The sequence below is a fragment of the Onthophagus taurus genome, chromosome 5 (assembly GCF_036711975.1).
Source record: "Onthophagus taurus isolate NC chromosome 5, IU_Otau_3.0, whole genome shotgun sequence".
In the NCBI taxonomy this organism is placed as follows: Eukaryota; Metazoa; Arthropoda; class Insecta; order Coleoptera; family Scarabaeidae; genus Onthophagus; species Onthophagus taurus.
In genome coordinates this window covers 8,394,827-8,408,686 of record NC_091970.1, presented here as the reverse complement: position 1 = coordinate 8,408,686, position 13,860 = coordinate 8,394,827, and the positions used below count along the sequence as shown (strand labels likewise).

The following is a 13,860-nucleotide window of genomic DNA, read 5'->3' as shown; positions in this document are numbered from 1 at the left end:
ACTAAATCGTTTCTAAAAACGAAAAAATAATTTACCCGTTAAACGGTTTAACGAGTTATGACGCAATCGATATTTTTTCAAATGGCAATCCCCCATTTTTATTACGGAATACAAAAGAAGATTTTTTCTGAATCTAGTACATTCAATATTAATATTGGTTACATAAGAAAATTTTCGAGAAAAATTAGTTTAAACTTTAATTATTTCAAATTTATATAAATGATAAAAATAGCAGTAGCCATGGGTAACTATGGTAACCAATTATTTTAAACAATTCCCTGAGTGTCAAAAACTGATTTAGTAGCTTCTTGAGGTGTGGTGGCGCGCCATCTTGTTGGAATAACTGCCGTTGGAATTGAGTTGGGTCAAAATTAGCGGGATGGAAGGAATAGCACAGTTTTTAAAAATTTAAACATGTCTTTCCAGTTAAGGTTTCCTCAAGCTTTTGCGGATATTGGGTGTGCGCATTTTAAAGTCTACGGTAAAGTAACTAAATTTAAAGTCTACTAGTATGTTTACTAGTAACTCTACTAGTATGAGATTTAATCACAAAGTCTCCTGATTTTTCAGCATATAATACGGTGGTGAGGCAAAAAAGTAGAGTTGCCATTTAAAAAAATAAACTTTTTGAGATACGGAAATTTGACGCACATTTCTGACCATCCTGTATAACTTTAATTAATAATTGTTGTTAAATTAAAGTGTATAATTGTTATTAAAAGACACCATTAGAAAGAGCAGAAAATTTTCAATAAGATAGATATGGTTCTAGAGTTTTTTCCTGCTCATATAAGAAAGTTATCGCCCCGAACAGGGTTTAAGAATGGCTAAAACGTGTGAATTTAGCAGTTTTTGGCCAAAAATGTACGTGTGCAAGCGCGTGATCGCCGCGTGTTTTACATCACTAGAAAGAGCAGGAAATTTCCGATATGATAGATATGGTTCTAGAGTTTTCTCCTGCTCATATAAGAAAGTTATCGATCCGAACAGGGTTTAAGAATGGCTAAAACGTGTGAATTTAGCAGTTTTTGGCCAAAAATGTACGTGTGCAAGCGCGTGATCGTCGCGTGTTTTACATCACTAGAAAGAGCAGGAAATTTCCGATATGATAGATATGGTTCTAGAGTTTTCTCCTGCTCATATAAGAAAGTTATCGCCCCGAACAGGGTTTAAGAATGGCTAAAACGTGTGAAATTAGCAGTTTTTGGCCAAAAATGTACGTGTGCAAGCGCGCGATCGTCGCGTGTTTTACATCACTAGAAAGAGCAGGAAATTTCCGATATGATAGATATGGTTCTAGAGTTTTCTCCTGCTCATATAAGAAAGTTATCGACCCGAACAAGGTTTAAAAATCGCTAAAACGTATGAATGTTGCAGTTTTTGGTCAAAAATGTACTTGTGCAAGCGCGTGATCGTCGCGTGTTATACACCACTAGAAAGAGCAGAAAATTTCCGATAAGATAGATATGGTTCTAGAGTTTTCTCCTGCTCATATAAGAAAGTTATCGACCCGAACAAGGTTTAAAAATCGCTAAAACGTATGAATGTAGCAGTTTTTGGCCAAAAATGTACTTGTGCAAGCGCGTGATCGTCGCGTGTTATACACCACTAGAAAGAGCAGGAAATTTCCAATAAGATAGATATGGTTCTAGAGTTTTCTCCTGCTCATATAAGAAAGTTATCGACCCGAACAAGGTTTAAAAATCGCTAAAACGCATTAATGTAGCAGTTTTTGGTCAAAAATGTACTTGTGCAAGCGCGTGATCGTCGCGTGTTATACACCACTAGAAAGAGCAGAAAATTTCCGATAAGATAGATATGGTTCTAGAGTTTTTTCCCTATCAAATAAGAAAGTTGTTTAGAGGAAGAGTATTTAAGCGTTTCTGCGTGTAGGGATGGACATTAAGGGTGATTTAAGCATGACGCCGATAGATATTGACCGACGAAAACCCGGATTAAGATAGCTGAAGGAGCGCCCTTTCTGACTGTGATAACAGTTTTTTAAAATTCGGTTTCATAACAATTGCACAAGGCCTTGAACTTTGGTAATTTTGAGCTATTTTAAGTACAGCGCGGTGTTCTTCATTTTTTATTGATCTTAATATCAACTTATCGGCAGACGAAAACCCGGTTTTAGATAGAGAAAGATTCAAGCTTTCAAGTGGTGCATTTAGTTTTTCGCTATCCCTAATTATAAGAAAGATATTAGCTAAGACAGTAGATAGGAAATTACGGGTAAAAGTTTGTTGCTGGGAGGTTTGTTGCTATCGTCGCACGGGTTTTAGAAAATGTATCCGTTTGTGTTTAGAAGTAAATGGTGCGCATATTGAACATTTATTATGACATGAATCTTTTCTAATTTGTTAAATATTCGTTGTTTTTATGCTGGTTGAACGATTTTCTTCGACAATCTTTGTTACTTGTTTTGTTAAATTATTAATGAACTGTATTAATTAACTTAATATTATGTTATTATTTATTAAACTTTATCTTAACCATCGTAACCATGGTAATCATATAATTACTGCATCTAAATCGTTAGAATTAATGATGTTTACAATATTATTTAATATCTCGAAATTGGTCCATTTTCGGACCTATGTTTATTAGACTTTTCTTGTCTGTTTTCGATCAGAGAATACGCTGATGCAGTATTGTACAATCATTGCGGGACACCCTGTATAAAATCGGAATGATGATCATTACACAATATATACAAAATTATTATATAGCTATTTTATAATTTTGTTTGTAAATTGTTCACTCAGATCAGTAATGTTGATATGCTGAGAATACAATTTTGTGGTGCATCTTGATATCGCTAAAACTCACTTTATATCCATAACATTAGTCATAAACTCAAAAAGAAATCAATATTTCCAAAAATAGATTTATCGGATGCATTTGAAAATCGAGCCATGTTTCGTGGGCAAACACGAAATGCACTTCAACAGGTTGTCATGGAATGTGGGTGGAGAACTCGATGAATAAATACAGCGAGACTCACCTTCCACGTGACCGACACATTTCGAGCTGGTAGTTTCGTATGTCGAACGATTTTCCAGTCGGCGGAGTGCGAGCTGATTGTGATTTCCATTTTCCGGGTATCTAATTTTCGGGGGCCTATCAACTAAACTGCTCGAAATCGACAATTTTCTCCTAACGCAATTTATTTTTAAGAAATAGATAGAAATTTTTTGCTTCCCCATTCAGAATACCGCAACCTCTTGAATTAATGGAAAAAAGATGATCTCACTAATGAACTAAAATAATTAACATGGACGAAAAGAAATTAATTTTTCTTGTTGGAAAAAGAGAATGCGAAATGGTTTTTCGCGTACCAAGTAATTAACTTGGATCGAAAAGTCAGTGCGATGGAAAACAAATTGAACTTTACTAATTCAAGCTTTTCACTCCGAAACGATTCTTTTTCGATAACGTTGATAATCAATAAATGAATAACTCATCAATTTTCTGTTTGCGACATCTTCATGGCGTTCCCTAGTGGCTCTTGAGGAAACGTTAAATTACTTACATCCGCTTTCGGCAGTGACCCTACCATATAAATCATGTCGCAAATACGTTCACTAAACAATGGTTCCGGCATCTGTGCAGTGGACTTCCGCCGTTACTTGCTGAAATACGACTCCGATTGTTTGCACCGGACATTAGAACCAAGTTCCTTTTCAAAAATAGCCAATCTTAAGTGTTTTGAGAGATCGTTTTTAAAACAAAGTTATGTGAAAATTAAAATTTAAATTTAAAATCAATACGAACCGCCTCCATAATACTTAATTAAGCTGCAACGTTTAATTTTCACGTCGAGCGACCGTTAGTGTCGCGGTTCATTAAATTAAATTATAACGCAGCCAAGTTTTGGCGCTGAGGTCGCCTTCTTCCTCGTCGATGGCATTTAATAATTAGGAAATGCCAAATTTAAAAATAGATTATAAAAAGAAATTTACTCGAAATTTTATGTAAATTTTAAATGTAACTTATACTCATAGTGGAGTAGGACAGTTTATAAATTTGTTGAAACTTCACCGACGTCTCTCTTATCGAGTTCGCGAGTTCCCCCATCCTCGGGGAATTGCCTTGGCGAACATTTCAAAATGAAAAACCAATAAAACCAATTTTAAAATAAAACTTAAAAACGACTTTTAACAATCAAGATTCTTTTGACATATATCTTTATATTGATCTGTCAAACGACTGAAATATAAATATAAATGATAAATAAGTATAGTACCAAGTAATAAATAATAAGCATTTTATTAGCTAAATGTACCATTTGAAATCATTGAAAGTGAAATTGTACGTAATTTTAGGAATAAATTATTTATTATGAACTAAAAAGACATCATCCATAAATAAATTTAGTTTAGGCATAATCATTTTCTAGTGATAAAGAGAAAATCCCCAAAATGTCAAAATTAAGTACTTTTGGTTTGAAAATCGATTATAACTCAAAAGTGAAAGGTGATGGCGAAAAGTTTTTTAGGAATAAATTGTTTATTATGAACTAAAAAGATTTTATTGATAAACAGATTTTGTTTAGATGTAATGATTTTCTAGTGATAAAGAGAAAATCCCCAAAATGTCAAAAGTGAGTACTTTTGATCTTAAAATCGATCATAGCTTAAAAATGAAAGGTGATGGAGAAAATTTTTTAAGGAACAAATTGTTTATTATGAACTAAAAAGACATCATCCATAAACAAATTTAGTTTAAGTATAATGATTTTCTAGTGATAAACAAAAAATCACCAAAATGTCAAAATTAACTACTTTTGGTTTTAAAATCGATTATAACTCAAGAATGAAAGGTGATGGCGAAAAGTTTTTTAGGAATAAATTGTTTATTATGAACTAAAAAGATTTTATTGATAAACAGATTTTGTTTAGATGTAATGATTTTCTAGTGATAAAGAGAAAATCCCCAAAATGTCAAAACTGAGTACTTTTGATCTTAAAATCGATCATAGCTTAAGAATGAAAGGTGATGGAGAAAATTTTTTTAGGAATAAATTGTTTATTATGAACTAAAAAGACATCATCCATAAACAAATTTAGTTTAGGTATGATGATTTTCTAGTGATAAAGAGAAAATCCCCAAAATGTCAAAATTAAGTACTTTTGGTTTTAAAATCGATTATAACTCAAGAATGAAAGGTGATGGCGAAAAGTTTTTTAGGAATAAATCGTTTATTATGAACTAAAAAGATTTTATTGATAAACAGATTTTGTTTAGATGTAATGATTTTCTAGTGATAAAGAGAAAATCCCCAAAATGTCAAAACTGAGTACTTTTGATCTTAAAATCGATCATAGCTTAAGAATGAAAGGTGATGGAGAAAATTTTTTTAGGAATAAATTGTTTATTATGAACTAAAAAGACATCATCCATAAACAAATTTAGTTTAGGTATAATAATTTTCTAGTGATAAAGAGAAAATCCCCAAAATGTCAAAATTGAGTACTTTTGGTATTAAAATTGATCATAATTCAAGGATGAAAGGTGATGGAGAAAAGTTTTTTAGGAATAAATTGTTTATTATCAACTAAGAAGACATCATCCATAAACAAATTTAGTTTAGATATAATGATTTTCTAGTGATAAAGAGAAAATCCCCAAAACGTCAAAATTGAGTACTTTTGATCTTAAAATCGATCATAGCTTAAGAATGAAAGGTGATGGAGAAAATTTTTTTAGGAATAAATTGTTTATAATGAACTAAAAAGACATCATCCATAAACAAATTTAGTTTAGGTATGATGATTTTCTAGTGACAAAGAAAAAATCACCAAAATGTCAAAATTGAGTACTTTTGGTATTGAAATAGATCATAACTCAAAAATTAAAGGTGATGGAGAAAAGTTTATTTGAAATAAATTGTTTATTATGAACTAAAAGGACATTACTCATAAACAGATTTGGTTTAGTTATAATGATTTTCTAATGATAAAGAAAAAATCCCCAAAATATCAAAATTGAGTACTTTTGATCTTAAAATCGATCATAGCTTAAGAATGAAAGGTGATGGAGAACATTTTTTTAGGAATAAATTGTTTATTATGAACTAAAAAGACATCATCCATAAACAAATTTAGTTTAGGTATAATGATTTTCTAGTGATAAAGAGAAAATTACCAAAATGTCAAAATTGAGTACTTTTGGTATTGAAATAGATCATAATTCAAAAATTAACGGTGATGGAGAAAAATTTATTTGAAATAAATTGTTTATTATGAACTAAAAGGACATTACTCATAAACAGATTTGGTTTAGTTATAATAATTTTCTAATGATAAAGAGAAAATCACCGAAATATCAAAATTGAGTACTTTTGGTATTAAAATTGATCATAATTCAAGGATGAAAGGTGATGGAGAAAAGTTTTTTAGGAATAAATTGTTTATTATCAACTAAGAAGACATCATCCATAAACAAATTTAGTTTAGATATAATGATTTTTTAGTGATAAAGAGAAAATCCCCAAAATGTCAAAATTGAGTACTTTTAATCTTAAAATCGATCATAGCTTAAAAATGAAAGGTGATGGAGAAAATTTTTTTAGGAATAAATTGTTTATTATGAACTAAAAAGACATCATCCATAAACAAATTTAGTTTAGATATGATGATTTTCTAGTGACAAAGAAAAAATCACCAAAATGTCAAAATTGAGTACTTTTGGTATTGAAATAGATCATAATTCAAAAATTAACGGTGATGGAGAAAAATTTATTTGAAATAAATTGTTTATTATGAACTAAAAGGACATTACTCATAAACAGATTTGGTTTAGTTATAATAATTTTCTAATGATAAAGAGAAAATCACCGAAATATCAAAATTGAGTACTTTTGGTATTAAAATTGATCATAATTCAAGGATGAAAGGTGATGGAGAAAAGTTTTTTAGGAATAAATTGTTTATTATCAACTAAGAAGACATCATCCATAAACAAATTTAGTTTAGATATAATGATTTTTTAGTGATAAAGAGAAAATCCCCAAAATGTCAAAATTGAGTACTTTTAATCTTAAAATCGATCATAGCTTAAAAATGAAAGGTGATGGAGAAAATTTTTTTAGGAATAAATTGTTTATTATGAACTAAAAAGACATCATCCATAAACAAATTTAGTTTAGATATGATGATTTTCTAGTGACAAAGAAAAAATCACCAAAATGTCAAAATTGAGTACTTTTGGTATTGAAATAGATCATAATTCAAAAATTAACGGTGATGGAGAAAAATTTATTTGAAATAAATTGTTTATTATGAACTAAAAGGACATTACTCATAAACAGATTTGATTAAGTTATAATGATTTTCTAATGATAAAGAGAAAATCACCGAAATATCAAAATTGAGTACTTTTGGTATTAAAATGAATCATAATTCAAGGATGAAAGGTGATAGAGAAAAGTTTTTTAGGAATAAGTTTTGTTTATTATCAACTGAGAAGACAGCATCCATAAACAAATTTAGTTTAGATATAATGATTTTTTAGTGATAAAGAGAAAATCCCCAAAATGTCAAAATTGAGTACTTTTGATCTTAAAATCGATCATAGCTTAAAAATGAAAGGTGATGGAGAAAAGTTTTTTAGGAATAAATTGTTTATTATGAACTAAAAAGACATCATCTATAAACAAATTTAGTTTAGGTATAATGATTTTCTAGTGATAAAGAAAAAATCACCAAAATGTCAAAATTGAGTACTTTTGGTATTGAAATAGATCATAACTCAAAAATTAAAGGTGATGGAGAAAAGTTTATTTGAAATAAATTGTTTATTATGAACTAAAAGGACATTACTCATAAACAGATTTGATTAAGTTATAATGATTTTCTAATGATAAAGAAAAAATCACCGAAATATCAAAATTAAGTACTTTTGGTATTAAAATTGATCATAATTCAAGGATGAAAGGCGATGGAGAAAAGTTTTTTAGGAATAAGTTGTTTATTATCAACTGAGAAGACATCATCCATAAACAAATTTGGTTTAGATATAATGATTTTTTAGTGATAAAGAGAAAATCCCCAAAATGTCAAAATTGAGTACTTTTGATCTTAAAATCGATCATAGCTTAAAAATGAAAAGTGATGGAGAAAAGTTTTTTAGGAATAAATTGTTTATTATGAACTAAAAAGACATCATCCATAAACAAATTTAGTTTAGATATGATGATTTTCTAGTGATAAAGAAAAAATCACCAAAATGTCAAAATTGAGTACTTTTGGTATTAAAATAAATCATAATTCAAAAATTAACGGTGAAGGAGAAAAATTTATTTGAAATAAATTGTTTATTATGAACTAAAAGGACATTACTCATAAACAGATTTGGTTTAGTTATAATAATTTTCTAATGATAAAGAGAAAATCACCGAAATATCAAAATTGAGTACTTTTGGTATTAAAATTGATCATAATTCAAGGATGAAAGGTGATGGAGAAAAGTTTTTTAGGAATAAATTGTTTATTATCAACTAAGAAGACATCATCCATAAACAAATTTAGTTTAGATGTAATGATTTTCTAGTGATAAAGAGAAAATCCCCAAAATGTCAAAATTGAGTACTTTTGATCTTAAAATCGATCATAGCTTAAAAATGAAAAGTGATGGAGAAAAGTTGTTTAGGAATAAATTGTTTATTATGAACTAAAAAGACATCATCCATAAATAAATTTAGTTTAGGTATGATGATTTTCTAGTGACAAAGAAAAAATCACCAAAATGTCAAAATTGAGTACTTTTGGTATTAAAATAGATCATAATTCAAAAATTAACGGTGATGGAGAAAAATTTATTTGAAATAAATTGTTTATTATGAACTAAAAGGACATTACTCATAAACAGATTTGGTTTTGTTATAATGATTTTCTAATGATAAAGAGAAAATCACCGAAATATCAAAATTGAGTACTTTTGGTATTAAAATTGATCATAATTCAAGGATGAAAGGTGATGGAGAAAAGTTTTTTAGGAATAAGTTGTTTATTATCAACTAAGAAGACATCATCCATAAACAAATTTAGTTTAGATATAATGATTTTCTAGTGATAAAGAGAAAATCCCCAAAATGTCAAAACTGAGTACTTTTGATCTTAAAATCGATCATAGCTTAAGAATGAAAGGTGATGGAGAAAATTTTTTTAGGAATAAATTGTTTATAATGAACTAAAAAGACATCATCCATAAACAAATTTAGTTTAGATATAATGATTTTCTAGTGATAAAGAGAAAATCCCCAAAATGTCAAAACTGAGTACTTTTGATCTTAAAATCGATCATAGCTTAAGAATGAAAAGTGATGGAGAAAAGTTTTTTAGGAATAAATTGTTTATTATGAACTAAAAAGACATCATCCATAAAAAAATTTAGTTTAGGTATAATGATTTTCTAGTGATAAAGAAAAAATCACCAAAATGTCAAAATTGAGTACTTTTGGTATTGAAATAGATCATAATTCAAAAATTAACGGTGATGGAGAAAAATTTATTTGAAATAAATTGTTTATTATGAACTAAAAGGACATCACTCATAAACAGATTTGGTTTAGTTATAATAATTTTCTAATGATAAAGAGAAAATCACCGAAATATCAAAATTGAGTACTTTTGGTATTAAAATTGATCATAATTCAAGGATGAAAGGTGATGGAGAAAAGTTTTTTAGGAATAAGTTGTTTATTATCAACTAAGAAGACATCATCCATAAACAAATTTAGTTTAGGTATGATGATTTTCTAGTGATAAAGAAAAAATCACCAAAATGTCAAAATTGAGTACTTTTGGTATTGAAATAGATCATAATTCAAAAATTAACGGTGATGGAGAAAAATTTATTTGAAATAAATTGTTTATTATGAACTAAAAGGACATTACTCATAAACAGATTTGGTTTAGTTATAATAATTTTCTAATGATAAAGAGAACATCACCGAAATATCAAAATTGAGTACTTTTGGTATTAAAATTGATCATAATTCAAGGATGAAAGGTGATGGAGAAAAGTTTATTTGAAATAAATTGTTTATTATGAACTAAAAAGACATCATCCATAAACAAATTTAGTGTAGATATAATGATTTTCTACTGATAAAGAGAAAATGTCAAAATTGAGTACTTTTGATCTTAAAATCGATCATAGCTTAAGAATGAAAGGTGATGGAGAAAAGTTTTTTAGGAATAAGTTGTTTATTATCAACTAAGAAGACATCATCCATAAACAAATTTAGTTTAGGTATGATGATTTTCTAGTGATAAAGAAAAAAATCACCAAAATGTCAAAATGGAGTACTTTTGGTATTGAAATAGATCATAACTCAAAAATTAAAGGTGATGGAGAAAAGTTTATTTGAAATAAATTGTTTATTATGAACTAAAAGGACATTACTCATAAACAAATTTAGTTTAGGTATGATGATTTTCTAGTAATAAAGAAAAAATCACCAAAATGTCAAAATTGAGTACTTTTGATCTTAAAATCGATTTAATAATAAGCTCATTTATATTTACAATATAAAGATATTTCAGTCGTTTGACATATCAATTGATACACAATCTATTAACATAAAGTCTATTAACACACATTTGGTAGAAAGAATTCTATCTAACGACAGGTAATTGTCGTTATGCATTAATAGCCTAAGAAATAAGGTTTTTATCCGAAAATATGTTGTAATCTCAATAAGTTTAGTGAAAATAACTTATAAAATAACTAAATTATATTGATTTTTGTCCGCTTTTTGTGAAGTGGAAGAATTCGATAGCGGCTATTTACGACGTTCATTATAAAACCTAATCTCCCGCTGACCTTTTCGTTTCCGACCTTCGTCCTCCGGAAACGACGACGTAGACTGGGAAAATTTACCAGTGGATTACGACATACAAATTAGGGATTCTAGTGTTTGAGTGCTATCGCGTTGTCCTTTAAAACTGCCTCATTAATACTCCTTTTATATAAAAAGTCTTTTTTTTAACTCTAGTAAAATCAATCTGGTAAAAGATACGACATCAGCAGAACTGATCTGAACCATGTAATTCAAGTCGATTTCTCTCAGTGAGTTTGTCCCTGAAGAATCGTCTAACTGCAACGACGGGGTTTCTACTAACAAAGAGAATAAGGAAGTGAGTTCAGATTTGTCTTGTTAGAGAAATTCGATATCTTAGAATATACGAAGAATCTTTTAATAAAAAAAAAATCAAACAGACTTTATTTATCCTAATATATATATCTATGTTGCTTTAGTGTTAATAGAATGATTTAACATCAATTTGAAATTCTGAGAAGAACTACCAGAACTTTATGAAACCACGTTAAACCATGCTTACCTTGTTGAAAACGGATGGAATAAATAATTTCGACCCTAAGCGCTTGCAAAATACTAAATACTTCTGGTAAAAGACTTTGGCCAGTGTAATTCCATATATTTTTCTATAGTTCAAAGATTGGTTAGAGCACAAGTATCACAAACACTAAGACTTTGTGAAACTCAGATGTAGTCAAGTGGTCGAGTATCACGACCTTTGTGAAACCACGTGAGACTAAGATTACCTTGCTTTGACGTATGGAAGAAGTAATTTCGGCCGACTTTGAAGACGCCAAGTATCATAAACACTAGGATTATACTTGCAAAACCTTAAATACTGCTGGTAAAAGAGCATAGATGGACTAAGTCTTCTTTTTTCCAACGATTCCTAATCTAATGATGATGAGTCAACTAAGAGGTCGAATTTACACACCATCAAAGTCCGAGGGAAAGTAGCTGCCGCCGATACTGAAAGTGCAGCAAAATGTGTTGAAAATCTAGCAAAAGTTATAATAGTTGATGAAGCATAATTAATTGTTCATTCCCAAAAAGAGATAAGAGTAAATTACAGGTATACAGAGTGTTCCGTGACTCAACCGACAAACTTATACCATATATTCAGGGGGTCATTACGATCAAAAAATGGTATATCACCTATAGACGAATTTTTCTAAACGCCAAGTTATAAAGCAGCAAGACAGAGTACCACTTGTATTTGTCACCAACGCCTTAGGTAGTATGAAACTGAAACCAACCTTAATTTACCAGAATGAAAATCTGAGATAGATTAGACTCTAAAAAGAATAACACACCACACGGAAGAGGACCTATAGGACGACCACCTAAACGATGGCAAAACAATTGGTAGTCAACATCACAAGAAGAGGAAGAATAACATCCTAGAGGTCATCAAAATTATGAGAAGTCTTCCTATTCACTGAAGATCTAACAAGAAAGCTCGAAACGCAAAGTCCTTGAAACGCAAATACACAATACAATTAATTAATGATATTAGACCATCCGAAAATACTTTACAAGCGTTTGAACACCTTGACAAAGCACTGGTCGAATATATCGAAGTCTTATTGTCGTTATAAAGAAATTTACAAAGAACAGAAAAAAACTGCAACTCAAAGAATTTTTCTAGATACCTATTTCCATCAAAAAATTTGTATCATCAATGTCCAGATCCTACTCTTTCTCTCTTCTTTACCATTACAGCCTTACCCGCCTCCACTCGTCGTTCTTCGTTTCCATCCTTTTCCAGCTTAGTGTCTGCGTGTACTCATCTTTTCCTTGGCTTTCCTACTGAGAGCTGTCCTTGCATTCTTGTTATAATGCTTCGTTATTCCTGATTATACTTTCCCTATGCTACTGAGCTCCAGCTGTTTTTTCATCACATTGAAGGTCTTCCTATTGGTCTTTTGGTATATATTTTGTACATTTTGGCTGATCCATTCTTGATACATGTTCATTCCATTCTCGTTTCTGCCAGATCTATCTGGTGATGTTACCTTTTTCTCTAATTTCTGTGTTTCTCTTACAATCCATTAAAGTATTACGGATAGCATACGTTGTATAATCTGGCATTGTTTGCGATTGTTAAATGTTGTTTGTTGCCTTTATGGTTTGCTTTGTAACGCTGTTTTTTTAAACGCTCAAAGCAGTATTAAGACATAGGATTTATAAATCAAAATACCTCTCCATAACTAAGTGGTAAATAACTCCCACACAGAAAGTTCTATTAGAGCATCGAAAACTAAGATTGAAGGTAAAGATCGACGATAAATCAATTAGTAATTAGGGTAGAACCACATTAATTATTACAAGTTACGTCGGCGAGGTTGCAAGAACTCAACTGCGGCCCATTAGTAGTTCTTCAACGTTGCTCGCCCCAAAACCGATATATGGAACCATCACGTTATGGCGATAGCAAAGCTTGTCACCACCGTAACGAGGGGCCATTTATCTTTTGGACGATGGCATAAATGAGCACTTTGGATGCTGTTGGCTTTAATTAATAATGCCCCAGATCAATCAAGTGGGCCGTGTAACGCGTCGTCGTGATTTCGGGTTCAATTTATGATACGTTCGTGTGTCAAAAATTGATTTTCGTGACGTTATGAAGTATGCGCCTGTCTGATCTTGTTGGCGTTGATCGAACGTTGTTTTATTATCGAGAACAAGAGTAAATTGGCGATTTTTTTTTACTATTTGATTAGATTTGTTTTTAACGATTTTCTTTGTTTTAGGAGTTTCTGCGAACATTGATAGGTTGGAACTATTGATGCCCAAATATGCTATTAGAGGAGGAGATGTGATTTTGAGGTGTGATCACACCGTCTCTAACGAGCAACTACATAAAGTGGAATGGCATAAAGCTGAAAAGAAGATTTTCCAATATGTTAAAGGGAGGATTCCGCCGTTTAGGAAGTTTCCCGATGCACTTTCTGGGGCTACGGTTAACGTAAGTATTTAATTCAAAGTTTTGCATAAAAGAGTATAAATTTTTGAGGATATTAATTTTTAGT

At 30.2% G+C, this 13,860-nt stretch overlaps 1 protein-coding gene across 2 annotated transcripts in view; it reads left to right on the top strand.

Annotated features, from left to right (window-relative positions):
• The window catches only part of LOC111414667 (cell adhesion molecule 3-like), a 205,067-nt gene that overhangs the window by 150,927 nt on the left and 40,280 nt on the right, over nucleotides 1–13,860 (top strand). For both annotated transcript variants that reach the window (XM_071195912.1, XM_071195913.1), the window contains exon 3: nucleotides 13,582–13,796. In XM_071195912.1, the coding sequence (XP_071052013.1) occupies nucleotides 13,582–13,796 (215 nt within the window). The remainder of the gene's footprint in view (nucleotides 1–13,581; nucleotides 13,797–13,860) is intronic.